The sequence below is a fragment of the Cyphomyrmex costatus genome, unplaced genomic scaffold, assembly GCF_001594065.2.
Source record: "Cyphomyrmex costatus isolate MS0001 unplaced genomic scaffold, Ccosl1.0 scaffold565, whole genome shotgun sequence".
Classification (NCBI taxonomy): Eukaryota; Metazoa; Arthropoda; class Insecta; order Hymenoptera; family Formicidae; genus Cyphomyrmex; species Cyphomyrmex costatus.
The window spans coordinates 784,745-811,551 of record NW_017279836.1 but is presented as its reverse complement, the minus strand read 5'-3'; the positions used below and the strand labels follow the sequence as shown (position 1 = coordinate 811,551).

The 26,807-nt window shown below is 32.7% G+C and overlaps 2 protein-coding genes across 2 annotated transcripts in view; both read left to right on the top strand.

The window, feature by feature from the left end:
* LOC108779197 (uncharacterized) overlaps positions 1–5,252 on the top strand; it is a 39,787-nt gene extending 34,535 nt beyond the window's left edge. The window contains exons 2-3 of the mRNA XM_018546563.1: positions 4,854–4,975; positions 5,130–5,252. Coding sequence (XP_018402065.1) covers positions 4,854–4,975; positions 5,130–5,252 — 245 coding nt within the window. The remainder of the gene's footprint in view (positions 1–4,853; positions 4,976–5,129) is intronic.
* Positions 1–26,807, top strand: part of LOC108779213 (phosphatase and actin regulator 2) — a 224,784-nt gene that overhangs the window by 58,331 nt on the left and 139,646 nt on the right. The gene's annotated exons all lie outside the window — the stretch shown is intronic.

Below are 26,807 nucleotides of genomic sequence, written 5' to 3'. Positions count from 1 at the left end.
TGTAAACGACGGTTTTGCTGAAATATTTATGTAAAAATTCAGCTAGATCTGAAAATAATTTTGTTGAACCAATTATAGAATGCTTAAATTAATTGCTAGAATGTCAAAACTTTTTACAGAATTGTTTATCATGCTTAATATTTTTAATTAATTATGTAATTTTTTTGATAGTTTAACAAAATTAATTTGACATCTATAGTTAGCAGAATCTTAGATCTTTCAACAAAATGGTTTTTTCCATGTATAATCTTTAGGGAAATATTAAACAATTTTTATTTCGTACATGGAAATAGAATTATTTATCCAATTTAGAGTATGGAAACACGATTGATATTAAATATATCCTGAATAATGGAATTTATGAGATCGTAAGAGAAGAGAGGGAGGGAGGAGGGGTATACAATTAAATTATTTTTAGCTTATTATTGTTTCTATTCATCATGTTGTTGATTAAATTATTATAAAATAATAGACTTAAACAATTTAACTCAAGAAAATGTATTAAAAATTTAAATTAGTTTATTATTTACTAAATGCATAAATATGGACATTGTTTACTTTGAAGTTAACTATAAAAATGGATTGATTTATATTTTGATTTACATGGAATTTAAAAATAACAAAATATTAACTGAAGAGATTGAGTTACTGTTCCTTTGATATCTAACAGTGAATGTCGTAAATCTGTATAATCGAATGTTTACTTCACTTTGACTTCTGTGATATTAACGCTTTATAAACGCTTCAAATACTTCAAATATTCTTCCAACATATGCTTGAAGATGCGTATTGATCGAGAGTCAACCGTCCGGATTTATATCTGATTCATCATCTAAAACGATGTACCAATGTTAGCTTTCTTCGCCTCGAGTTCAAGTCGATCGATGGGATGATCGGTTTTTCCATTTTAACTTGTAGAAAAGTCAAAGTACCCAGTCCGACGTTTTTGACCTTACGCTGTTAAATTCAGTAAGTCATAGTGAGCCGTAGCGGCGCGTTCTCACGATGTAAATCACCGTTTTCCTCCTCTTGATTTACCCCGTTCTCTCGAAGGATAAACCCGCGCATTTTCTCTCGCATTGCATACCGAATAGGACTGAGCTCGAACCGCGGTAATTTATGTTCTTTTCCTTACATTCCTTTACCCACGTGATACTCTTTACATCACAAAAGTTTTTCGTTGTGATATTTTTAGTGCTTTAACATTAGAAGTATTGAGCAGTCGTTATTAACTGTTTCTATTTTTTAAATCAATATATTATTTTTAAAGGTAAAACTCTGAAATTTATTTATTTTTCAACAATTATACTCTTTATACTAATATTTGGGTTTTATCATTTTTTTTTTATTTTTATAGTAATTAATTTATTTCATCCCTTTTAGTATACAAAAAATTTTAGTAAGTAAAAACCCGTGGTACTTCTGTGTTAATAATGTTTCTAATTTTTCTAGTAAACGCAATTTTTTCTCTATCTTTGACTTTAATCGCATATAAATAATTGTGTGTGAGAGAGAGAGAGAGAGAGATTGAATAACTATCTTCGTTAAATTTGAAGCTTATCGTTTATATTTTTCTTTCACGAAGTATAAAGATTTGAATCACAATTTATTGTCTTTATTAAGACGTCACAATTATTATTAAATTGTAAACTATTTTTTATTTGTTTATCGTTCTGAATCTGTTTTTCTCGACAAGGAAGAATGAGCAGTTCAAAACTGACTGATTGCCGATTTATCTGATTCTTTTCTACATGGATGGAACTTAATAGTTTTTTCACATTCTGCGGGTAGAAACCCGCAATACCCATCATGGATTCGTGCATCATCGTTCTTCTCTAAAGTCGTAATCACACTAGTGATTGCCGATTGAATTGCAATTGTGACTCGCGGTTAGTAATTGATTTCTTATCAATCAATCAGAAAAGTAATTGATGATTACTTTGTTGTGACTGGTTAAAAATTAATCACTAATTATCAGTCACAATCACAATTCTCGGCAATCGCTAGTGTGATTACGGCTTAAGGCAGAGGAGCTACAGTGAATATCTTGGTCGTTTATCTGTACGATTGATTCGTCTACATGAGTCTACATTTGTACGTATTTCCTCACTCACGAGCTCTATCGATCGACTAGTGATGCCAATCATTTTCTATAATATTCTATTTTATATAACTTTATGAGAGAAATGCGCGCTTTCTTATTTATCGTTGCACTTTGCTAAATTACTTTCAGATATCCCAAGCTTTTTCTACATGTCATTTTTTTTAGTATGTCTTTTTAACATTTTTCCAAAGGAAAATTAATAGTTATGAAAGATTTTTTAATGAAAAATTCATAAGTGATTTGTTAGTTTTCTGGAATGTCTAATTTGATTATTTTACTATGAATATGTATATATCGCCTATATTTACAATACTTTTTCTTTAAATTTAATAATTTGTTGCCTTTTTTCGCTCATCAATTTGTTATATAAACATATAAAATCTGGCTCGCATAAAATTTTGCAGTAAATTTATCATGAATAAATTTTACGTAGTATTATTATGATTGTGAAACACATATGCGAAATTTTGGTGCGCTAGCATGAATAAAATAAAAATCGGTAATGTGTGTGTGTGTGTGTGTGTGTGCTAGAAATGTCAAAGAGATAAAAAAAACTTATTCCACTAGCATCACGCAAGAAAGTATCACGATTGTACAGTTTCATATCGTGACACGTTAAAGCAAAAGCATTATATGTACAAGATTTATTTGAAATGCGATATTTCATAAAGCGAGAACGAAGTTTATGAATTATGAAATTTCTTCAGAATTTCTCGTATATTTTTATATTGATAGAATCTTGCACCTATTCTTTCATTACTCATTGTTTCGTCTTATATCTTATTGTCGACTTTATTCTTCGTCATAAACTCTATGTTGCAAATTGAAAATCTGGTACAGTAACAAAGCGACGGACATTCCTTTAATTGCGAGTTGCACAAACTGTCGCGCTTGCAACAAACGTAATTGCAGGACTGAAATTGCATCTGGCTGGCAGTCGTAATGTACTTATGTAAATTTTGTTGACTCAGTTTATGGCGCGAGAGCTCGAAGAAAAACAGAAAATCATGCTAAAATTAACGTACGGCTCATACTTCGTTAACAAGCACACGACAGAAAAAGTGTATCTTAAATTCAAAATAAATCATGAATAATTTCATGCTAAATCAGTATCGTTTCAGTGCAGGTGGTTGCATCAAGAACTTTGGAACTTCAGAAACAATAACATGAAAACTTATTACGTGATGCTGTATTGTATATATAACTCAGTTAATTTTATGCTAATACGTTTCGAATAATCAGGAATAATTCACTTCCGAATTACGATGCTTACATTATTGGAGTATTATAAGTCAAACAATTTATATACAATCGATTTTACGAGACTAAACATATTAAAGTTTTATTATCTTTGACAAGCTAAAACGTATACTAAAACACGAACATATTTATTTTTATCTAATGTTGTTTCCATCAGAAATAAAAATTAATCTGTTTTAATAAAGTGACGATAAACGTTGTTTAAGAAAAAAACATAAAAATTGACATAAAACTTATATCTAAACTTGGTTGTTTCGATCCAAAAGAAAGATGTTAGTTGTAATAAGAAAAAAATGAAAAAATTAACTCTCTGTCTGTAATCATATTATTATTTTCTCCGTAGAGTCGAAGTTTTTTTTATTGTTTTAAACTTCCAAAAAATGTAAAAAAATTTAGAGTTATTTTTCAACGTCTCTATTATATTATCAAATAATTTTTAATTTAAAATAATTTTTAATAAGATATTTTAGAAGAGGAAATCGTTCCTGTCTTGTTTATTTCGGAGAAATTTGAAAATGAAATTTTACTTTTATCAAAAAAGATTCAAATTCAGACAGAATATTAATAATATGTTTATTTTAGAAACAAATTGATCAAATTTCGTTTTTTTTTTATCTCAATCTCCGAATTTAATCTTGAAAATTTTATCTTGTGAGATGCTAATTAATCTTACAATTAAAACGTTTATTAAAAACTGATAATATGTGTATATATACAAGCGAAAATCAATTGTACAATGGAATTGTGTGCTCGTAGCATTATATCTAGACAATTATGTTAGTAAGCAAATTACACTGATTGGATTTTGCGTCAAAAACATTACCAAAATGTATATACCTTATAATTAATACTGTTTCTATTCATTACTTCACAGTAATGTGCCGTTAATATTATTATCCGATATTTTATCGCTATTACAACGTTCTCTTTCTATTTTAATACATGACAGTAATAGTCAATTTAATTATATATAAATTCAAATCCATTTTGTATTGCTGTGAAATCTATAATCGTATTTAAATGACTATATGTTATCCTCTGCATCTTCAAAAAGACACTACTTTTACGAAAAAAGAAGAAAAAATTATATTACAATGTAAAACTTGTACTATAATTTATTGGTTCGAGTAAATACATATTACGAAATAAAAATCTACCATCAGCGGTTATCACTTTTTCATTGTTTGTATTTGTCCTCGATTATTGATTTCCTCTCCGCATAAAGTTCGTAACTGGAGGAGTACTTCTTAAACTCTACGTTTTTGTATTTAAAATTTAATAATATTCCTAATTAGGTCACATAACGTAATATACTTTATTGGGAGTACAAATTAGTTCTGTCCATTTTTTTGTGTTCAAAAATGCATTTATTTCAAAACAAAATGAATGAACAGATTAATTAAAGTATTGTCCATCGCTGGCTACTACTTTTTCCCATCTCTCAGGCAATTTTCGAATTCCATCTCAAAAAAATGACTCGTCTTTGGAGGCGATCCAATTTTGGAGCCAATTTTCGATTTCTGCGAAAGTAGTGAACCGCCAAATCGTGCTGCATCCTTCGGAACAACCAGTAATCAGAAGGAGCAATGTCCGGAGAATACAGCGAGTGCGGTAAAACATCCCATTTGAGCGTTTCTAAATATTTTTTTACGACTTTTGTGACATGAGGCCGAGCGTTGTCATGAAGAAAAATAACTTTATCATGTCTTTGCTCGTATTCCGGCCGTTTTTCTCGCAATGCACGGCTCAAACGAATCAATTGTAGCCGATACCGATCGCCCGTAATGGAATCGCCAGGTTTCAGCAGCTCATAGTAAACAACACCCTTTTGGTCCCACCAGATACAGAGCATGATCTTCGAACCACGAATGTTCGGCTTTGGTGTTGATGTTGAGGTTGATGGCAACGATTGACCGGGCTTAGCATAGTATTTTTTCTTCTTGGGGTTGTCGTAGAATATCCACTTCTCATCTCCAGTCACAATCCGATGCAAAAAACCTTTTCTTTGTTGCCTTTGAATCAGCTGATTGCAAGTGAAAAATCGCCTTTCAACGTCTCGGTTTCAGTTCATAAGGCACCCAATTTCCTTGTTTTTGAATTATTCCCATGGCTCTCAATCGTACAGAAACGGCTTGTTGAGTTACTCCCAACGATTCTGCAAGCTCCTCTTGCGTTTGACTTTGATCTTCTTCAAGTAATGCCTCTAATTCTTTGTCTTCGAATTTTTTGGCTGTCCAGAGCGAGGCTTGTCTTCAATGCTAAAATCTCCATTCTTGAAATGTCGAAACCATTCCCTACATGATTTATCAGATGGAGCAGTGTGTCACCATAAACTTCGACAAGCATTCGATGGGCTTCAGCTGCACTTTTCTTCCAATTAAAGCAGAAAATTAAAACCTCCCGCAAATGCTGCTTGGTTAACACAAAATTCGACATTTCAAACACAGTAAAAGTCAAGGTTTTTGTATGAAACTCAAAGCGATATAAACTGAATATTATTAGCAGATGTCTAACCTCTCTAAAACCACCAAAATCAGTTGTCATTATGAACCATTCACAACAACCGGAGCGATCTTTTGGAAAACGGACCGAACTAATTTGTATATTCTAATACCATCTCTCGTCATTTTCGACAATTCTGGTCTAGAACCACAAATAGAAGATATATATTTTCCGCGTTATGATCATGATGATTTATCTGAGAGAGAGCACATATTCATAAAATAGAATATTATGGAATTAAATATATTAATTTAATAAAAATCATTTAAACCAATAAAAAACCGATGAGAACACGTCATAACGGTCAAGCTGGAATCTTGAGTGCTTCTATATATAATTACGTGTGAATTTATATATTACGTATGTAGATTTATTGATCGTTGAATTTTTTTTTTCAGACTTGAAACGCAAGCTCTACTACAATACAATTGGAAAATTAATAGACATTAAATTTTTAACTCATTTTACGTGTCCCAAACGGTCTACTTACTTTTTCTCTTATTTATTAACTGATTGAATTAGTCACAAAAATAATTTTAAAGTGAGTGTCACGCATGCAACTCTTTCAAGATCGACTGTAGCTTTCTAGTGGCAGTGAAACATGTCTGAGGGGCGTAGTAGTGAGGGTCCGCGTCTAGTCAGACCTGACGGTCGTCAGTGTTAGTACCAGTAGGATAGACTTCGCGTGCAACTTTGCATTGCAACCTTCCCGTCTGCTAAGGAAATGGTTTTCTCCTTTTAGCATGTGTGCGTCCAAATTGCACATTTATTTCACGATCCAAGCGACTTATTAGGCAGTCATTGGTCTGTAAACGAATATAGAAAAAAAGTTTCGGAATATATTCGAATAGTGGAATATAGGATAATATCGCATATTTTGCCTTTCCCAACATATTACCAATTTCTTTTAGATCCAAATGTGATATTAGTTGGCTGTGTATTCATTTATATACTATTGCCACGTGACAATTTGCGATGCAGAAAGCAAATAATTGGACGAAATTCGATCTCATGCAATTTCGACGTGCTTATGAAACAATATCCACTAATTTGGCGAACGTACTGACATGTCGAATTTCCATATGATTCGCGAATTGTTATCGGTCACGCTTGGAAAATCACGGGACCGAAATGCGTGTATAAACTACACGGGATTAATTAACGCCATGTAAATGAGGATTGGCCAATGGTCACGTATTTGCCAAGCTCGTATCCGCGGCACAAACTGATCCCGTTTCCCCATCCGGCACGTATCGCATCGATTCGCTATCCGTATCTCCCCTTCGTGGACAGGTTCCGTTAATGTGACGAACAATTGCAAGCAAGAATAGCTGGTGATAGCAAAGATAATTAGTATAGCCGAGTGATCCGCAGCAGAACGTGAAACTCACGTTTCTACGTATAATCCCAGTTTTCACGCTGCATTTCACGTCTGCGGCTTTTCTCATAATAAAATGTGAATACGCTACCGTATAGTACAACAAATTTATTTCCATTCGTATAATTTCTTTTTAACACCGGGGTAGTCACCATATTTTTACAATTCAACTGCAAAAAGTCTAAATTGTTATAAAATAGATATTGTTTAATATATTTTTTTCTTTTTTGAATAACTTTTTACGTTCCTTTTTAATAACTATTTTTTATTTATTTTTAAATTTGCAATTTCATTGAAAACTCACAATAAAAAAGCGTTTTATCAATCGTGCCAAATTTATACGTGTATCATATCGTTTAGATCGGTATGGTTAAAAAATAAAGAATAAAATATTTTCATTGAAAAAACATCTTATATTAACCGACAAAATGATCAAATATAAGAAATAAATTTGAATCAAATAGACTGCAAATAAACCGATTAGCAGGATTAATCAACGTCTTTATCTTTTAGAAATGCTGCTATAATAAGCTACTTATTCTTTTTTTAATATTTGTTTAGTTTCCACTTGCATTTTTCAGAAAACTATGATTAGGAATAAGTCCATATCCTTGTCCTTAAATACTATTTAATAAATCGGAAAATGATATACGATACATTGTTAATACTGATTTTTAATTGGGATGTAAAGGCATTCCAGATAGTCATTTACGTAAAGAAATAAAATGACCACCGGTTTATCAAATTAACGAATTCTGCCATTTAGCGCAACACATAAAAATGTATTTTCTTCGATAATACTTTTCGTATCTTTTTATAGGTAATTATTATACATAAAATTCGCATTTAATTCGACTGTTTCTTATAAACTTCGTGCTTTACTTTTTAAGATAAGCTGATAATTAGGCAAATTTTATTGTATAACATGAAGAATTATGCAAAGATAATGACGACATCAATGAAAATGTAATACATAGAACGCGAAAGGTTGAGCGTTGTATTTATACTGGAAATTCGGAATTGTGACGTTTATGTATGCGAAATAATCGTAATTTACGTCCAACTTTATAATATATGATTTAATCGGCTATATTTTTCAACGCAAAAGCCGACAGAAACGTCGTTAGCATGGCGGAGCGCATATTGCGCGCGAGAATATTTATCAATTAATAAAAGCGTACTGTGTGTTTTACCTCGTTTGCCGTCGTTCGATCCCGTGGATTAACATTATTAATAAGCGATTCCATATTTTTTATCCGTGGAAGTTTATGGTAAAATTAATGCACGCATTAATCATGCGTAGCACAAGTAACCCGATAGCTAAAATCCTGAAAGTCAGTGTACGGTTGTTGACACGTGCAGGAGACATATGTGTGTGTTACGTTTTGTATAAGCTCTAATAAAGCTGCGAGGAATAAATGCAATCAGAAATGTTTCACTTGTTTTACCAAACGCTTGATGTGGTATTAATATAATATTGAGTTGTGTAAAATCATGACTGGATAATGGTGCTTTTTAAAACACATGCATTCGTTGATTTTAGTAAGAATTATGACCGATTAAAAATCTCAATGTTAAAATTGTTCGATTTTTTTTTCGTAAAAAAGCAGTCGATATTTAAAAGCAGAGAATTTAGAAAAATAGAAGGTAGTGCATTGAAACTTTAACCTTGAAAGGGGGAAAGTCTATTTTTGAAATTTTAAAGCTTTTTTCTTCAGCAAGATTTGTCGTAATTTATTATTTTAGTATATTTCTTATCACGAAAAATGTAACACTGTCACTATAGGTGATTGTTCCATCTTGTAAAAGTTAATTCATTGAGAATCAGAGTTTTCTAATAAAGTAACTTATGGAAGATCTTATTTCTAAAAATTTTTGGGATTAAATTTAATTCTGGTCTCAGAATTCTAAAATTCAGATTTAAAAAAATAATCCTGATTATTATAAAACTCGATTTTAGGAGATTCTTGGTTTTTTTCTTTCTCTTTTATGTTTGAATGTAGCCTGAAAATATCGAATTTTCAAGGGATAATAACTTAACTTAAACTAAGAAGGATTTAATGTCACAGGATTCATAATTAGAGTTTGAAAGTCAGTTTGAAAATTAGTACTAACTATTTACGTATCACTGATGAATTTCAAATAAAGCGAAGCTGGAAACATAATGTTATTTTACAATTACAGTCGTTAAAATTAAGTGTTATGATAATCATTTTTTTTTTAATTTGTCTACTATAGGTGCAGTGGAGTTGTCGCTACGAATACTTCAAAACAGTTTGATTGACCATTCGAAGAAAGAAGCTTACTAAATGGCCAATCAAAAAATACTTCGAAATATACGTAGTGGTAACTCGACCGCACCCTATATTAAATCATTTAAACACACTATTTTGAATTTTTTATTTTTAATCTCAGAATCGAATAAAAGATTATTAAATTATATTAAATTTTAAAGGACCGTCAATATAACAACATAACTAAGTGTCTTAGCCAATTAGACTACTGAGGCCTTAGTATAATAATATTCCTCGCAATAAGTGGTGTATGTGAAGTGAGAAACGTTTTATTTCAAGCACGTTAATAAACAATATTAAATTTTAAAGGACTGTCAATGTAACAACATAACTAACTAAATACGAATCGACTCCCGGCCAAGGTAATATTTTTTGCAATAAGAATTATTATTTTTAGACTTTAACACGTCGTTAGAGATCGATATAAGGTGCCAAAAGAGCATCAAATAATTATTAAATTGTTAATCAATTTAATTCATGATAGTACTACGACAGTTATTAGAGTTACGTTTCAAGACCGACGAATTGTTGGGCGCGCAGTTTAGAAAAACTATCTATATCAGTATATAAATTCATGTGAAATTATATATAAGCAACACTAAGATCCAACTAGACTCTGTTATAGGCTTCGTGTTATTAAATTACTATTTATATCAAAGTTTCATTAAAAGTAAACAAGCAGTTTATAAAATAAAAAAGGGCGACCCCAAACGAGATCATTCGGTTTACAAAAGATTAAATCAGAATTAACTAATTCTAGTTGTTGGAATTAACAAAGTAATCTTAAACAGGCATACTTATGTGCGTATATTATTGGTCTGTTTTTCACAGCTGAACTGTTTCTCTTAAGGTGAAATAGGTGAAATGTGTTCAATATTTAGCAAACGCGAGGAGGAAAGTTCTAGCAGTCCAGTGCGGCAATAAAAAACCTTATATCGGACAGAAACTTATATTTCACGTCGGAACAAACCTGCATTGCGCGCGCACATGCGGCAGTCGTTTGTGGCAAAACACAGTTCTTTCCATTAGGATGGAATCCGTGGAGAGTTATACGTGAAGAAATCGTAACCTGGGGACGGCCTAGTTTTTAAAACTATTATTATTACGTGCTGTTATCTGTTTTTCTATTTTTGACTTACACTAGGGAATAGGAAGCGGCGATAAGCCAACATATCGTAAAATAGTATTAGAAAACGACAAGCAATAATTTTTGTCCGCAATATGAAGAGAGATAATCTTATCATAATTTTGCACGCAATCAGCAAAACCACGATGGTATCTCGTTGGAATCATTGAGCGATACCTTGACTGATTTCTGATGCCTAGTTCTGACTGCCTAGTTCTGACGGTCGAGGTGACAGAAATACAATTACCGGGAGAAGGCCGGAAGAAGACTTTAAATACTAACCTTGATGACACGATATGACATGAAAATGTATGTTGCCGTTTATCTTGATTTTTAATTAAATAATTATGTTAATCTTAAAATATAATTATTATTTGAACATCAAAAAATTATTATATGCTTTTGATTTGTTATTTTATCTTTATTATTTTTTATTTTAATCCTTGCCAGCTTGCGGCTTAGAGGATGGCTTTCAGTATACATTTTTATTTCAATTTACATTTTTACATTTATATATTTACACATTTTGACATTTGCTTCTTGTATTTTTCATTTGTTACTTAAAATGTCACAAAATTATTTTTATGACGCGATAAAATCATGATGGAAGTTCTAATCTCGTTACATGTATTAATTTATTAATAATTAATTATATTTTTTTATTAATAATTAATTATATTATTATTATTAATTATTAATTTTCTGCTTAGAGAGGCAATTATTAATTAATCAATTTATTTAATTAACACATCGAGTTATTTGAATTAATTAGTACCTAAAACTTGCTAATGGATAGTGATATGTCATGCGTAGAATAACTTCCTTGTTTCTACCACCAATTTGTAGAACGATATTAATTGTTATAATATAAAATAATGAAAACGTGCCATTTATCACGACAATTGGCCGTTTAAATCTAATCTAACTAGAGAAGAGATTGGATCATTAATTTGGCTACATGAGCAAACTAGAGCACCGCGGATAGAATCTAACGTTTCTACAAGGACCAACCAATTGCAATTAGTCGAAAATGGGAATTCTTTTCAAAAGGATAATTTTCGACTAATTGGCCATTGGTTCTTCTAAAAATGTCGCGACTTATCAGAGTAATTTATCAATTTATTCACTCTCCTCTATTATTGCGCAGCAAAAGGATCAATGCTTGTTTTTACTAATATAGTTTAATTTTATGGTAATCTTGGTTTAACTAACTCTTTATCCTTTTTTAATTCAAATAATTTTTAAGAAGATAAAGAGAGAGTTAAATCGTTGATCACAGTTAATTTATTGTACATTGGTAGAACCGAGCATGAATAAATATAATTCTTTCATCGCTTAACTCCCACCTCTTCCAGTACGTAGTCGTTCATCCAATACTGCCACGTTGTTGTGCAGCAACAAACGATTCGGGACTTCATATCCGTCCTTCGTCATGCCGCTTGAATCGCATTTAAGTCAATCTACAGCAACGATCAACGACTTCCCGCGCGATCTCTGATTCATCAAGCATCACGTGGCGTTTATACGTGCGATCGGCGAATCATTGGCTCCCTCCGATCGTTATCCATTGTTCCATGATAATGCGCGTCGCGGCGTCCTCGTCGAGCCGCGCCTGAAAAAGCGAGCGGGAGCGCGTTGTCGTTAGTGCGCGATGTGCCGCCGGTTAGACATTTCCGGTTTCGCGATCTCGATCGTCCGCTGCGTCCGTGAGGCTCGTCGATCGTGGAGAGTACCACCGGCGAGCTTCTCGCCGCCGCTTTCACCACCGTCAACGTCGCCGTCGCCGTCGCCGTCGTCGTCATCGTCGTCGTGGACGTCGTGGATCAGGGCCTCGATTCTCAGGCCCCTCGGATCGGTCGCGCTGCGCTCCTCTTCGCGCCGCCGCTTCGCGAGCTGAGGGCAGGCCGGAGGATCCTGGGCGACAGCCGCACCGATGATGGGATTTATTATGGGCTGCACGTGTTTCAAAGGTACCAGCCTGTCACATCTGTTTCAAGGTCGGTACCGTTTCAGGTTCAACTCCCACGAAAGTGCACCTGAGTCGAAAGCCTCCCTAATGATTGCACGGTGTATGTATATGTGTGTTTATGCACGAAAAGAACGGTTTTGCTGAAATGTCTAAGATTAAATTAGCTAGATATACATACATATGAAAATATAATTCTTTTAGTCTAGCAAAATAATTATGCTCAAACTGATTACTGGGATATAAAAATTTTTATTATCATGCTTGAATTTCCTACATAATTATTTTGATAGTCTAGCAAAATTATTTTTAAAACTGTATCTCTAAATCAGATATTTTAATATAAAATTTGTTCTTTCCGCACACATATGTTTGCATAGAAGATTTCTATTAAATTTAACACATTTAAAAAATCTTTCCACGCACACATGATGCACACAGTTTAAAAATATGTTTTCAAAACATTTTATTTTTATTTAAACGGCCTATTCAAATTCTTGTGTCAATCATTAACATAAGATGAATATGTTAGAAAATAATACAAGTACTAAGTAAAAAATTAATATCAAAGACGTCACTGACACAATTTGTAAGCCAATTGCTATACGAACATATTTCTTCAGTAAAATCTACATATATTATAATGTTTTAAATTGTGTTATTTTTATGTTAATTGTTTACCTATCTATTTCTAAATTGTATTATTTTAGCACAAGAAATGTTGAATATCAATTTAACACAAAATATTTAACTAACACTATCATATATTATATCAAATAAACACTGTGTTAGAATATATTAAAACTTTAACGCAAAAATGTTTTATCCGTTTGTATTGCACATAAAATATTTTTTACTGTATAAACACGCGGTTTTAATAGATTGATAAAATGTCCGAAAATAGAGACCACTAGGGAGATAACATTTTGCAATACGTTTTTGAAGAATTATGTTGTTAATTAATTTTAAATATTAAAGGAACGTTAACTTCGCTTTTTATCTACGCTTTCAATTTTATGAAAAAATATAAGATTAAAAGTTGTTCCGCTTTTTAAATTAAATCATGAGATTTCAAAAGGTCTGAATGTTTCAACGCTTAGGTATTTTAGCCGCTGGTTATTCTAGATTAAGCATTCCTATTTCATCTACAGATAAAATAAATATTTGTATTATTTCCATCTTTTACATTTCATATCTCCAAGAAATATGTAGTACTAAAATATAAAAATAATTTTATTATATTGAAAGTTTTACTAAAAATATATAAGTAATTTTTTTATCCATATAATTTATATTATCATTCTATATAATATTATATTGTATGTGATAAAATATTTCTGTATCTCTTTTCTACATATTTTATAATTTTTATATCTAAATTCAACATTCTTATGTATTCACTTATTAATACATTTAACATGTAATCGTTTATGCATCATTGAGTCAGATTTTTTGCGAAACGGAGTAAGATTTAAGCTCTATCTGGTCTAAAAAGATAATATATGTTCATTATCTCGCATAACAGACAGGTTATAAAGTGTTTATCAGCAAGTAAATAGATACGCGAAATATAGACTTATCGTTATATTTTACTCACACACACCTACACATACGAAACTCTCAGCAACCTGTAATGTTGAAATTTCTCCGTATGTTACCTACCCAACTTGTCGCTAATGACGAAGCTCGTTAAGCTGCAATTACAATCGAGTAGTGTCTTTTGCACAAGTTGTTCCTTGCCTCGGTTAAAATTTGCATACTGCTTATCGATATCGATAATCGATACCGATATTCGGACAAAATACATCATATACATATGTACAAGTTCGTCGACTGCATGCTGTCACTCGAGCGGATGAATAGGTGTGAGGAATGGGTTGAAAATGAAATAGCATTACTTCTCGCAGTCTCTCAGCACAGATATCCCTCGCACATATACATGCGCACTTGAGCGCACGTGCATACGTATGATGCTCTACATTGTGGAGTTGCGAGTCGAAACTGTCGAGCCTCGTAATAATGGTCGCGCGTTTCGCGACGCGTAACTGTCACTGCCACGAGGCGCGCGGTTCGCATTCACTGGCACACACATAAACTCGTATACCCTCGTGTTACGCCTACACACGTATGTATGAACTCATCCTACGGTTCCGTTTTACTGTTATACACTGTCTCTCGTATTTACCGACACGATATCGTTGCCGTTTCGTAGACACAACGAATCACGTCAGAGGCGTGCGTCGTGCGAGACGAGTAAGGTCGTACGCACAAATTGTTTTTGTGTAATGCCGTCGTACACGCGGTATGTGTTTGCCCTCTCCCTGCACTTAACCCTTTAGCACCGGAAGTGTGCGGGTGGAGGTTCGCACGTGCTATGTATTTACAATTCAACGTAGCTATTATAGCGGCGCGCGTTCGCTCGTAACAGAAAGACAGGAAAGTACAATATATTATACTTCTGTCTTGTTTCATAATTCTATCACTAAATTATCGCGGTAATAAAAAGCAAGCATATTTGTAAATGAATACCTCTATTGTTGTTTATTCAATATCTGTACACTGTAAACAATTGAAATGTTTATGCGTAATATTAAAATTCTTATCAGTTTGAATTATTTTTAATTATTTGTAGGTCATTGCTGCTGCTGCTCAACAAAAATATCGTTAATTTAAATGAAACAATGGAGTTTTTTAAAACAATTTGATTTGAGAAATGTACTGAATTTCACTCTTTAGTTTATATTATTTAAGTGCAGACATTCATATGTGTGGTTTACTTTGAAACTAATCACAAAAATGATTTACATTTTAACACACATAGAAGTTAAAAGTAGATAACGTAATGTGATTTTTAACGAAAAACTGCTTCTATACACACAATTTGCTTAAAATAATGATAATATTATGTCAGTGTTACATTTCTTGTGTTAATCTTTTTACGTAATGTTTGCGTTACTTTCTAACATATTCATCTTGTGTTAAATTAACACAATTTAATATCTGTTAAATTTTCCGACTATACAGCTTAAATCGCTCGAGAAAAAATTAACGTTGTGCTAAATAATATAAGCAAAAACAACAATCTATTTTGTTTAAATTAAAGAAAAAAAACAAACCAAATAATTTATTTTCGACTAGACTCTCGTTAAAGGGATTCAAAATCCCGATATATCGACCATTTGATGAGAATTTCTCTCGATTTTTGGACGCACACAATACATGCGTCACCAGATGACACTTCGAAGGGTCAAGCGGTGACATCTTTATATTTTTCCGTCTAGTACAACGATGCCATTGATCACGCTGCTGTCACGCAGGTGAATGTATTTCGAAGGCGTACGAGTGCGCTTCGCGTGGAAAACAATGCCGTCGTACACGGTGCAAAGGCATCTCGTATCCCTCACGCGTGTGACGTGTCCTGCGTAGGTATGTCATCGTGCTCTCGTGCGTCTCCCTTATGCAACGCGCATAATAAGCAGCAAATCGTGCTGTCCGGCGACGGTTTCCTTTGTAATCAAATTAGGCACGTCGTCGTACTAAGCGTCCAATAAAACGACGCTCCTCGTTGAGTATAAATTTCCACAGAAAATTTACTCAAGAGAGATTCACATTCACACTTGTAAAAATCTAAATATAATATATGTGAAAAAATAAGATATTTCTTCGATGAAAAGACACGGATCAATTAATTAAAGAAGCGCGCAATAGACAAAAATTACTCTGAAATTAACTTTAAGAAATTATTGGCTAAAATTTTGAAAGTTATAAAATTATTACAGACCGCAATCTATTTTCGTTAACTGTTTGATAAAATAATTAAATTATCTCATCTATATCATAAAGTTTACGGCTCAAAGAAAATCCATTGATGATAATTGACTGCTGTAACGTCTTTGGAAACACTTTTAATCATCTCTGCTTTACTTTGAAGTCGATTTTTTGTAATGCTTTTTCTGGTGTCATGTCGGCTCGAAAGTCCTTTTCGCTCATTATTTTATGTGGATTCGTATGAGTGCACGATGTAGGTAATTAGAATTTTGCTAATTTTGTTACTTTAATGATGCTAGGTTAAACACATTGTACCGACACGAATTTCCAAGTTTTCATGCTCCCATTCTTTCGAGTACCGTCCACTTGAAGTGCGATTCGGTTGAGAGTAAAATTACATACCAGAATAAACAGAAACTCATGCTTGAAATGCATGAAAGCTTATTATCACGCTTCTGTGCGTATATATTTAAAGCAGCGTAAAAGATGAAGAATCTTTAAGAGAAGGAAAGAAGAAGGAAGAGAGAAAGGAAAAAGTAAATTTGACGGCGTTTCGTGTTAGCTTGTAATTATCTTCCACGTGGAAGGATCGCACGAACCAATTTTTCGCGAGTTAATTTGTAATTAGTCTTGAAGTTATTTGTAGTTTCCGTTTGAAACAACGCGTACATGTTTTTGTCTATTTAAGGATACATCAGGTATATGTAATAGTTTTCTCTCTGCAAAAAGGGCTTGGAATTGGGAGGTGTGTTTCTGTATAAAAATGATGTTACACATAAAACAATTGAATGAAATTAATATTTACATTTAACAATATAATGTTATAGTTTAAATGAAACTTTTATCTTATTCTTTTTTTTAAAGATATACTTTTTATTGAAATAATGTTTGATGCAGGTTCTAAATCACAGTTGCATTTTTGTATTACTTTCAGATATACTTACATTATTAAAAAATCAGTAATTTATCTTATTTTATTTTAAAATACGTGTAGTATAATATATCCTTAAAAGTTTATATGTTGCGTGTAAAAGAATTATTGTCTATTACTGTGTTTATATTAATATTGAAAATATATAATCGTATCAATGGTTATTTTCTCAATTATCTATTAATTTGTCTAACACAATTATAATTTAAAAATTAATAACTTTAAAAAATTAAAGTGTGTTTTATATTTTTGAATATTGAAAATATGTATTCTTAAAAACATTTATTAGAAAATAATTATTTTCAAAGTTATTTGTTAGTAAAATAATTGCAGAAGTATTTTACATGGCAACAACTATACTTTTTTCTCCTTGATTAAATTAATGTTTTATATTTCATTTTGTAGAACATATTTTATCTGTGTTCTACATCTCTATTGCAAAAGGTTTTTCTTAGCTATTTTAAATTATAATATTTTTTTAGATTTAGAGATTTATTTTCTGTTTAATTTTTTCGGAGTGAATCTATCAAAAAATCGAAATAAACACAGTTTTAGCAGAATAATTAGTGATAATCTGTACATGCAAACGTCCCATTAAAATCCAAATGTATTTTGCAATTCTACATTCCAAATTAGTATGGCGAGTTGAATACGTTTGAGCCACGTGTACGTCGCGTAAGAAAAATCGTGACTTTGCGTTGGACGGTGGCCAGATGTGTATTGATGTGTAGAGTACTTCGATAAAAATCATAATTAATTCAATGCGCGTGCTGCAATAGGATAAATCATAAATTTAAGTGAAGTTATGTACACTTTACTTTGATAAACTTGTACGTAATCGCTGTTACTTTTCACGTCACCTTTTTTTAGGCTAATGAACTATGCAATTTTTACAGTGCCACGAATTTGTTATATAATTATGCTTCTCTCTTTTTGTTTCAGGTATGTAACCACCACCTCATTTATGCATTAATGCACCGCATTTTGATTCTGCGCCGAAATTGTAAGTTGATAATAAAATGATGATTAAGATACATATATAAGAAATGAAAACAGTAACTGAAAGTAATGAAGAATCAATTTGTTAAATATTTATACATATATATATGCTTTATGTGTGAAATTAAGAGAGAGGAGAAGTGCAACAGTTATTATTTTTATCAAAAAGAGTTTACTTGTTAAAAATTTGTTGTTTTCGTATTTTAGACTGTCAAATTTAAATTAAATTTTTGACGAAAGAATATTTGGCAAAAATTATTCATCATAAATTTTTTAAATTTATTTTTGAAAATGGAGCACGATAAATGTTTATTTGACTCAAACGAATTAAAATTAAAGCTTTTTGTTTTGGAGATAGATCTTCTCTGCAAATCTTTTATTTTAACTTAACTCGATGAATTTAATTCATATGAATCTATTTCGGTACTAGTTATTTTCAGTCGTTTTAAGGCCAGCGTATAATATCGATTTAATATTACAAGGATAACATTCCGTCGGTCTTTCTCTTAGCGAACTTTACATCGATTTTGTTTTAAACGAGCAAACTTTTTAGTCACTGCCTCCTCCTTTATCTATTTATTTTTTACACATAATCATAAATACTTTTCAAACATAAGTGTGATTGCAATAAAAATTAAATTTTTTATCATAATCGCGCGAATTATTTTTAAGTCTTTCTGGCGTTCTTTTAAACGAAACATGCTGCCATCTCTCACCAAAATTGAGAGGTGCTTGTCAGCGATCAATAAGATCTCGTCTAGGTTTACCTGGTAAAAATTGAAGAAAAGCTAATTAGAAACTTTAGGGAAATTAATACATACTGGTATAAAATATCTAAAAGTGAAAGAATAAATTTGAAAATCGGGATTAAAGTCATTTTTTCAAACATACAAAAAATTACCATAAATTCTTGTTTCTTTCCACCGACGGCCGGTAAAGCTTTCTCTACAATCGATTGTAGAGAGACTAGTATACCACCAGTGGATTTTATCCACGGAATGTGGCGCCTCCATTCCTGACGTAAACTCACGTTAGCGAACTGATGCAGTAAGTATCATGTTATCGCTTAAGGTAACTGAAAACAATCTTAATATACTTGGAATTAGATTTTTTAATATAATTTTTAATGATATATAGTTAACAATATTTATTGCGATTTTTTAATATTTAACATTTAGATCTTTATAGCAATTTAGAATTAAAATTAAAAAAAATATATTTGAAAGAAGGAAATAAACAAAAAGAGTGTTGATTTCCTTTTGATACACTTATTTTCTGAAACGCTACTGTGTTTCAAATCGTTACTCTGATTTTTAAATTACTTTATATAGACTTTATAGTGTAGGCAGTACAATAGTGCTTCTTTAATTAAGTATTTTAAATACTAAGCCAACTTTATAATTTATATATCGTACGATTAATCCATGTCTGTTAAGCTAGCACCCCCCCACAAAAAATCAAAACGTCACCTATGTCAGAATTAAGTGCTATTTATGTGCTAATTATGTTCTCTAATGCCAATTTTTGTGCTCGAACGGTTTAGCAGGAAATCGCAATTAAAGGTGGGGGTGCTAGCTTAACGTTACGTTAGCACCTCTCCTATTAAATCATACACAGAATTTAAAAAATAGTACAGTAAAATTATGTGCTTTTTATGTGCTTTTAATATCATTAATCAAAATTATTGTAACAGTAACGGTTTCAGAGATATCTATAAATTTCGATACATATTATAACAACGGTGCAAGAGTAAAGTGCCAGTTAGAGTGCAGACAGCGAATTGGTTTTAGTCTCAAATTGTTCCTCGATTTATGTGCTTCCACAATATGCACAACGAGATTTTTGTGCTCACCCCCTTGTATGGAAAAATCACCCCATAAGTTAGCACCCACAGTCTGCTTACAAGAATAAACTGTCAGTTAGAGTGCAGCCAGCGAATTGGTTTTAGTCTCAAATTGTACGTCGATTTATGTGCTTTCAAAATATGAACAACGAGATTTTTGTGCTCATCCCCTTGTACCGAAAAATCACCCCATAAGCGTCTTCTTCCAAGAGTAAAGTGCCAGTTAGAGTGCAGGCAGCGAATTGGTTTTACTATCAAATTGTTGCTCGATTTATGTGCTTTCAAAATATGCACAACGAGATTTTTGTGCTCACTGCCTGTACTCTAACTGTCACTTTACTCTTGGAAGGAGAAGGTGGGTGCTAACTTATGGAGTGATTTTTCGGTACAAGGGGGTGAGCACAAAAATCTCGTTGTGCATATTTTGAAAGCACATAAATCGAAGAACAATTTGAGACTAAAACCAATTCGCTGGCTGCACTCTAACTGGCACTTTACTCTTGGAAGAAGACGCTTATGGTGTGATTTTTCGGTACAAGGGGATGAGCACAAAAATCTCGTTGTGCATATTTTGAAAGCACATAAATCAAAGAACAATTTGAGACTAAAACCAATTCCCTGTCTGCACTCTAACTGGCACTTTACTCTTGCACAGTTGTTATAATATGTATCGAAATTTATAGATATCTCTGAAACCGTTATTGTTATAATAATTTTGATTGATGATATTGAAAGCACATAAAAAGCACATAATTTTACTGTACTATCTTTTTAATTCTGTGTATGATTTAATAGGGGAGGTGCTAACTTAATGTTAAGCTAGCACCTCCACCTTTAATTGCGATTTGCTGCTAAACCGTTCAAGCACAAAAATTGGCATTAGAGCACATAATTAGCACATAAATAGCACTTAATTCTGACATAGGTGCCGTTTTGATTTTTTTGGGGGGGGGGGGTGCTAGCTTAACAGACAAGATTAATCCTACATTACTTGCATGGAGTGTACCCCACTTTTATAAATTTGCTAAGTGTATATAAAAACGCTATTATACATATTATTATATTTATCACAAATTATTTAATAATTTTTAAAAAATTGTATTTATTTTTAGCTAAAGAATATATAAAACTTTACCATCTTTATTTAATTGTAAATCATCAAAAGAAAAAATGAAAATGTAAAATTAAGATATACTGGCGTATATGAGAAACATCCTGAGTAATGTAGGATAAAAGTTTAGCAATCTGTGTTATCACCGATCATATACTTTAAAAATGCAAATTTCGTTGTTTAGAACTCGGATTATCTCTCAATCGAAAAAAGGATCTCGAAAATTTATAACATATAATAATTCTTGGATAACAAAACAACAATGTCCTGTACAATTCAAAAATAAACTCAGAAAGAAAAGGGCATTAGGAGTTAAGCACAGACAAATTTACGCAAACGCTGATACATATCAAGCAAAACTCATTTATTACAATAATTGTGCTTACATGTTTCGGCTCATTTTTGAGCCTTCTTCAAACAATGTAAATTACATAAATAAATCTAGTCAGTCTCGATTGTGCACAGTAGCTGAGTCTTACCTTTTGATATTTTTGATCATTTTTGATCATTTAAATTTAATACCGTCAAACAATTTGTAATGACTCACTGTGTCTGAGACTGATTGGTCTAAATTATTCTGAAGATCGGTTTTGAGAATGTTTGCGATGCGGTATCGTTGTGTACATAGTGAGCCTCCTCACTCCCGGTAGAATAATTGTAATTACGATATAAATCTATTTTCGAAATTATTTTTCCGGGAAACTCTGGGGAATTGTAAAAAAATGTTTTTCCCAGAATTTCAGTTTTCTATGTTATTTCTTTCTCTTCGTCTTTAATTAGTTATATTAGTGTGTTCTATAAAATGAAATTGACATCAGATTTTATTTCTCGGTTGTGGGGAAGCTCACTATGGTTAAACATCTTTTGATCCTTTATGTTATTTTTAATTTATAATTTATTTGTGTAATTTACATTGTCTCTGAAGAAGGCTGAAAAATGAGCCGAAACATGTAAGCACAATTATTATAATAAATGAGTTTTGCTTGATATATGTATATCAACGTTTGCGTAAATTTGTCTGCGCTTAACTCGTAGTGCTCTTTTCTTTCCGAGTTTATTTTCAAAAATTTATACTGATTCTGCATTAATAAATTATCCCGCGGTGATATCAATCGTTTTTTGCAGCAATTCAATTCTACTGATATGATAAAATGTTTAATTGGAATTTGATTGCCACTAATAGCAATCTTATATCTTCTTTTATTTTCCTTTTCGTCTTTAACGTAAGTTGTCTATGGTTTTATAACGATGGTTTAGTATGCTTCCTCTTATAATTAATTAATTATCATTATCGTGATATTTAATGATATCATAACGTTGAAAAAAAAAGCTGCGCCAGTGATTTGCGTTTCCGTAGGCTATCGCCAATCTTTGATATCCGAAAAATTCAAGACGAAAGGAAATGTTAAGAAGAAAAAACCACTGGTTTTCTCCTCTCTATCTGACACTGCGATCTGTGATCGCACAGCGCAATTAAGACCGAGCCGGAATTCTTTCGTAAGAAAACTAGGAAGATCCGACAGTTCAAATGCCCTAGTTCCTAAACTTTTTTTTGTTCTTGTCAAACTTGACGTTTAATTAAAGCGCGCGTTAACGGCACAGCGACTTATGTGAGAGAAATCACTTGCACTTGTTTTCGAGCAAAGAGCATCTTTGCTATTATTTCATGTAATAGTATGAAGCAATACTTTAGTGGCCTTCAGCATGATGTCAAAATTGCTCTTAATTAAACGGGGGAGGGCCTTGAAATTTACTTTAAGTCTTCCCGTGAACCGTACTTTCCGGAACGAATTAATCTCCCGGGAATCACGTGAGGAATAATTAATTTTTAATCCTCTATAGCTGCAGAATTATATATTGCTCTTCGTAGAAGACAAATGAATATTATCCATCTATCATGTAATATTAATTGAAACGTAAGTTTAGAAATTCAATAAAAGAGTCTAATTTTTCATTGTTAATAATAAATTTATGTTCTATTTTATATTAATAAGCATATTTTTTTATCATTGAAAGAATGACAATTGAATTAACAATCAATTTGAAATTAATTCTCGTTATTTTCCGTTTTGCGTAAAACAGTTAATTCTTTATTTAAAACAATTTTTAGCGCAATTTCTATTTTTTCCCAATTAAATAGCATTCATTGCATTGAGAAAAAAACTGTTTCTTTGACTAAATTAATTTAGTTTGTCTTTATTTCTTTCGGTGAAGAATGTATTATATCTTTTTTAATTAAGTGAAACGTATACATTTTGCTTTTTATACATATTATTAAATACCTACATTCATTTTCTAATGAAAGACAAATTAAATTAATTTAGACAAATAAACAATTTTTTTCTCGGAGTACTATATGCGGATATTTATGCGCGAAGGATGCTAAGATGCGAAATGAAGCTTTCACAGTTTCATGGGCAGCATTTGAACAACTGACTTCCATATTACTTCTCACTTGCTGACCTAATTCGCCTCCATGGTTCTCAACACGATTCGCGGATGGAATTATTTATCGACACAGTCTGTACAATCGGTTTAGTATATCGACTTTCAGTTAACATCCTCTAGTCGATTCTTAGGTCGGCCGTCAGGCACATTGGAAATAAATTATTCCTTCGGGAATTACGACGATTGACCGATCGATGGAGAGCTTTGCTAGTTACTATTATCGACGGATTATTGAAGCCTATATCATTCTATATTGTGAGTACTTCTCTTCCAAGATATTTTTCTTTTCCTTTATTCTTTTTGCCTCTCTCTCCTCTTTCCTCGATCTCCGGAGACTTGTTCTGTTTTTGACGTCAATTCACGTCGCGATTACTTAAAGTCACTTTTATTTCTCCGTTGAAATTTTCAAGATTATATTTCGCCAGATTTTGAAATTCTCCACCAGTGCGGAGGTTTGTGCACACTCATCGTCCTTAACCCATATCACGCGCTTTAGCCAGCACGTGGCGCCCTTCGAGTGTCGCATTTCTCTCGGAAGCGCAATCGATGGCCACCATCCTCGCCCCTCTGTAACTCCATCCGGAGCCCTATTTCCCAAATCCGCTCTCCAATTTCGACTGATTCCGCAATGCAATTAATAATCGTATTCCACGAATTTTACGTATCTTTCAAATCATCTCGTTCTCCGAGATAATAGACTGGATAACGCGATGTCAAACTGCTATATTTTTAGAGTGCGTATAGTATTTACATCTAGAATGGTGACCAAATCAAATTTACGCGCGCGTTACGCATTTTAATCAGTTCTGTATCTATCTCTGTTAAAACTTGCAAGTGCATGGTCGGCATTTAAAACGATAGCAAAACGCGCGGTAGGGTTTCGTTTTTCGAACCACGGCAAATATCTGGGTATCAGAATAGCAAACGGCAAAGGTAACCGCGACGACGACGAACCGCGCGGATCAGCTTCCCGAACTGTTATTTCACAATGAATACTGTTTGTTACCGATCAAAGTCGGCTATCGACGAATCGGCAAAATCTCACTTCTCTCCCGCCCCCCCCCTCTCTCTCTCTCTCTCTCTCTCTTTGTTGGAGCAAAAACCCGCAGCGCTTGCCACGACGAGGTCGAATCTTCATCCCTCTCATCATGGTCCGAAGCTTGCGCGGCAAGAAAAGCAGCATGCCTCTTCGTCGCAGAGCCGTTCTTTAGCGGTTTCCAACGAGCTTTACCCGACATTCCCAGCCTGGGGCGAATCCACGGCTCGAATAAGGGACGTGTACCCCTAAGAGCGAATGGGGAACGAACTATGCGATCGACCGCGAGCATCCGTGACCTCGATGCATTCAGTCTTCCCGATCTCATTCGAGACTGCGCTTTAACGCTGTGTGCCCAGGGCACGATGAGTCACCGGGAGTGCTTTAAAGAGCGCTTGGGAAAATCGCACCGAACGCGCTACCTTATTATCCGGTCAAAAGCTTCGTCGGTCTTTTTTCTTCCGTGAACACCCGCAAGCACATTCACTCTTCTCCCTTTTTTTTTAAAGCAAGTCTGCATTGGAAAGATTTGAAAGTTCTCTGAAGACACTCGTTCTCACAACTCAAGCAAGCTACATTAAAAATAAATAAGAGAAAAAGTATTTTTTTTAGTATAGGAAGCAGTAAACAGAAAGCACAATACTTTCTTCTTAGCACGACTATATATCAATTTAATGTTAATTAACATGAATCTTTTTTGTTTTATGTTATATTAATAAATTTAATTTTTTAATTATACATACTGTAGTAAAAATATTATATTTTATATGTATCTCACACATTAGTTGTATAATTTATAACTAATGTGAGACGCAAATAAAAAAAAGCATTTGAATAATTCAATCATTGTAATTGCACACATACGCGCGCGCACGTACACGTACTTAAGAATACAAATTGAAGTATATATGGAGATTTTTTTTCTCATGTCTAACGCTAGCTCCGTCGCACTATTAATTGATTTTATTAAATTACACAGCAATTTATAAATTCGGAAATGATAGGAATATTTTGAAAGCAATTAATTTAATATTTTGAATCTAAAATAGATTCAAAAAGCTTTTAAAATCTGCAGAGCAATTAATTTTTGTTTAATATAATTTATTTCTGTACAATTTATTTTTATTTTATTATACCCATCAAGTAATTCCTTTAATTTATTTCACGATATATATATCTATCATTTATGTATTAAATAAATAATGAAAATATAATGTGAGAAGGTATTTGATTACAATAACATTTTAGTATTATGTTTAAAAAATTAATTATTTTCTATTAGTTTGATATTTATATAAAAGTAAAAATTGCATTTGTATAATTTTAATTTATAGTTGACGTGATATTGTTTATCAATTTTAGTAGTATTTATTGTGCATTCTTTGTCCTTGGACTATTTCAAGACCGATAAATAACACAAATCTGCAAAATTCATCTTTTTTATGATGTTTGGAAAAGTAGAGTAGTTTCTTATAGATATGTTGAATTCGATTGTGTAAGTAGAACTGTTCTGTCACGTTAAGTGGTTCAGCACAATCAAAATTATTGATGGCACTGGGCGTTCCGTGTATATTTATCACTATAGGTATTGATTGTCATATCACAAGTAATTAGTCTGCCAAAGTCATTGTATTTAATCTTATGGTACAAGTCTCTTAAATGCAGCTGTATTTCGCATTTACACGTCGCACTCATACGCGTTACCGAATTGCACGCATTGATACGCGTAACTACGTTTTCATCAACAACGGCAACGCCTGGAGGGTGCAACCCTGAGCTACTCGCGGGCCACGCTTGGGAGGGGTTGCCTTTATTCGAAGGATCGGCACACGAATCACGTTTCAAAAGGTCTCGATACGTTAACTCAACTCGGCCAATAATTAACGAAGAAGAAGAAGTTGACTCAACTCACTTACTTCTCTCGCCTAGATGCCGGACAAACTTTGACTCGAGCTCGCGCGTGATGCGTTCGGATCCGCGGACGGCGCTGGATTGATTTAGCAGACGATTTCGATCACCGATTTTCCGCGACCTTGGTCTT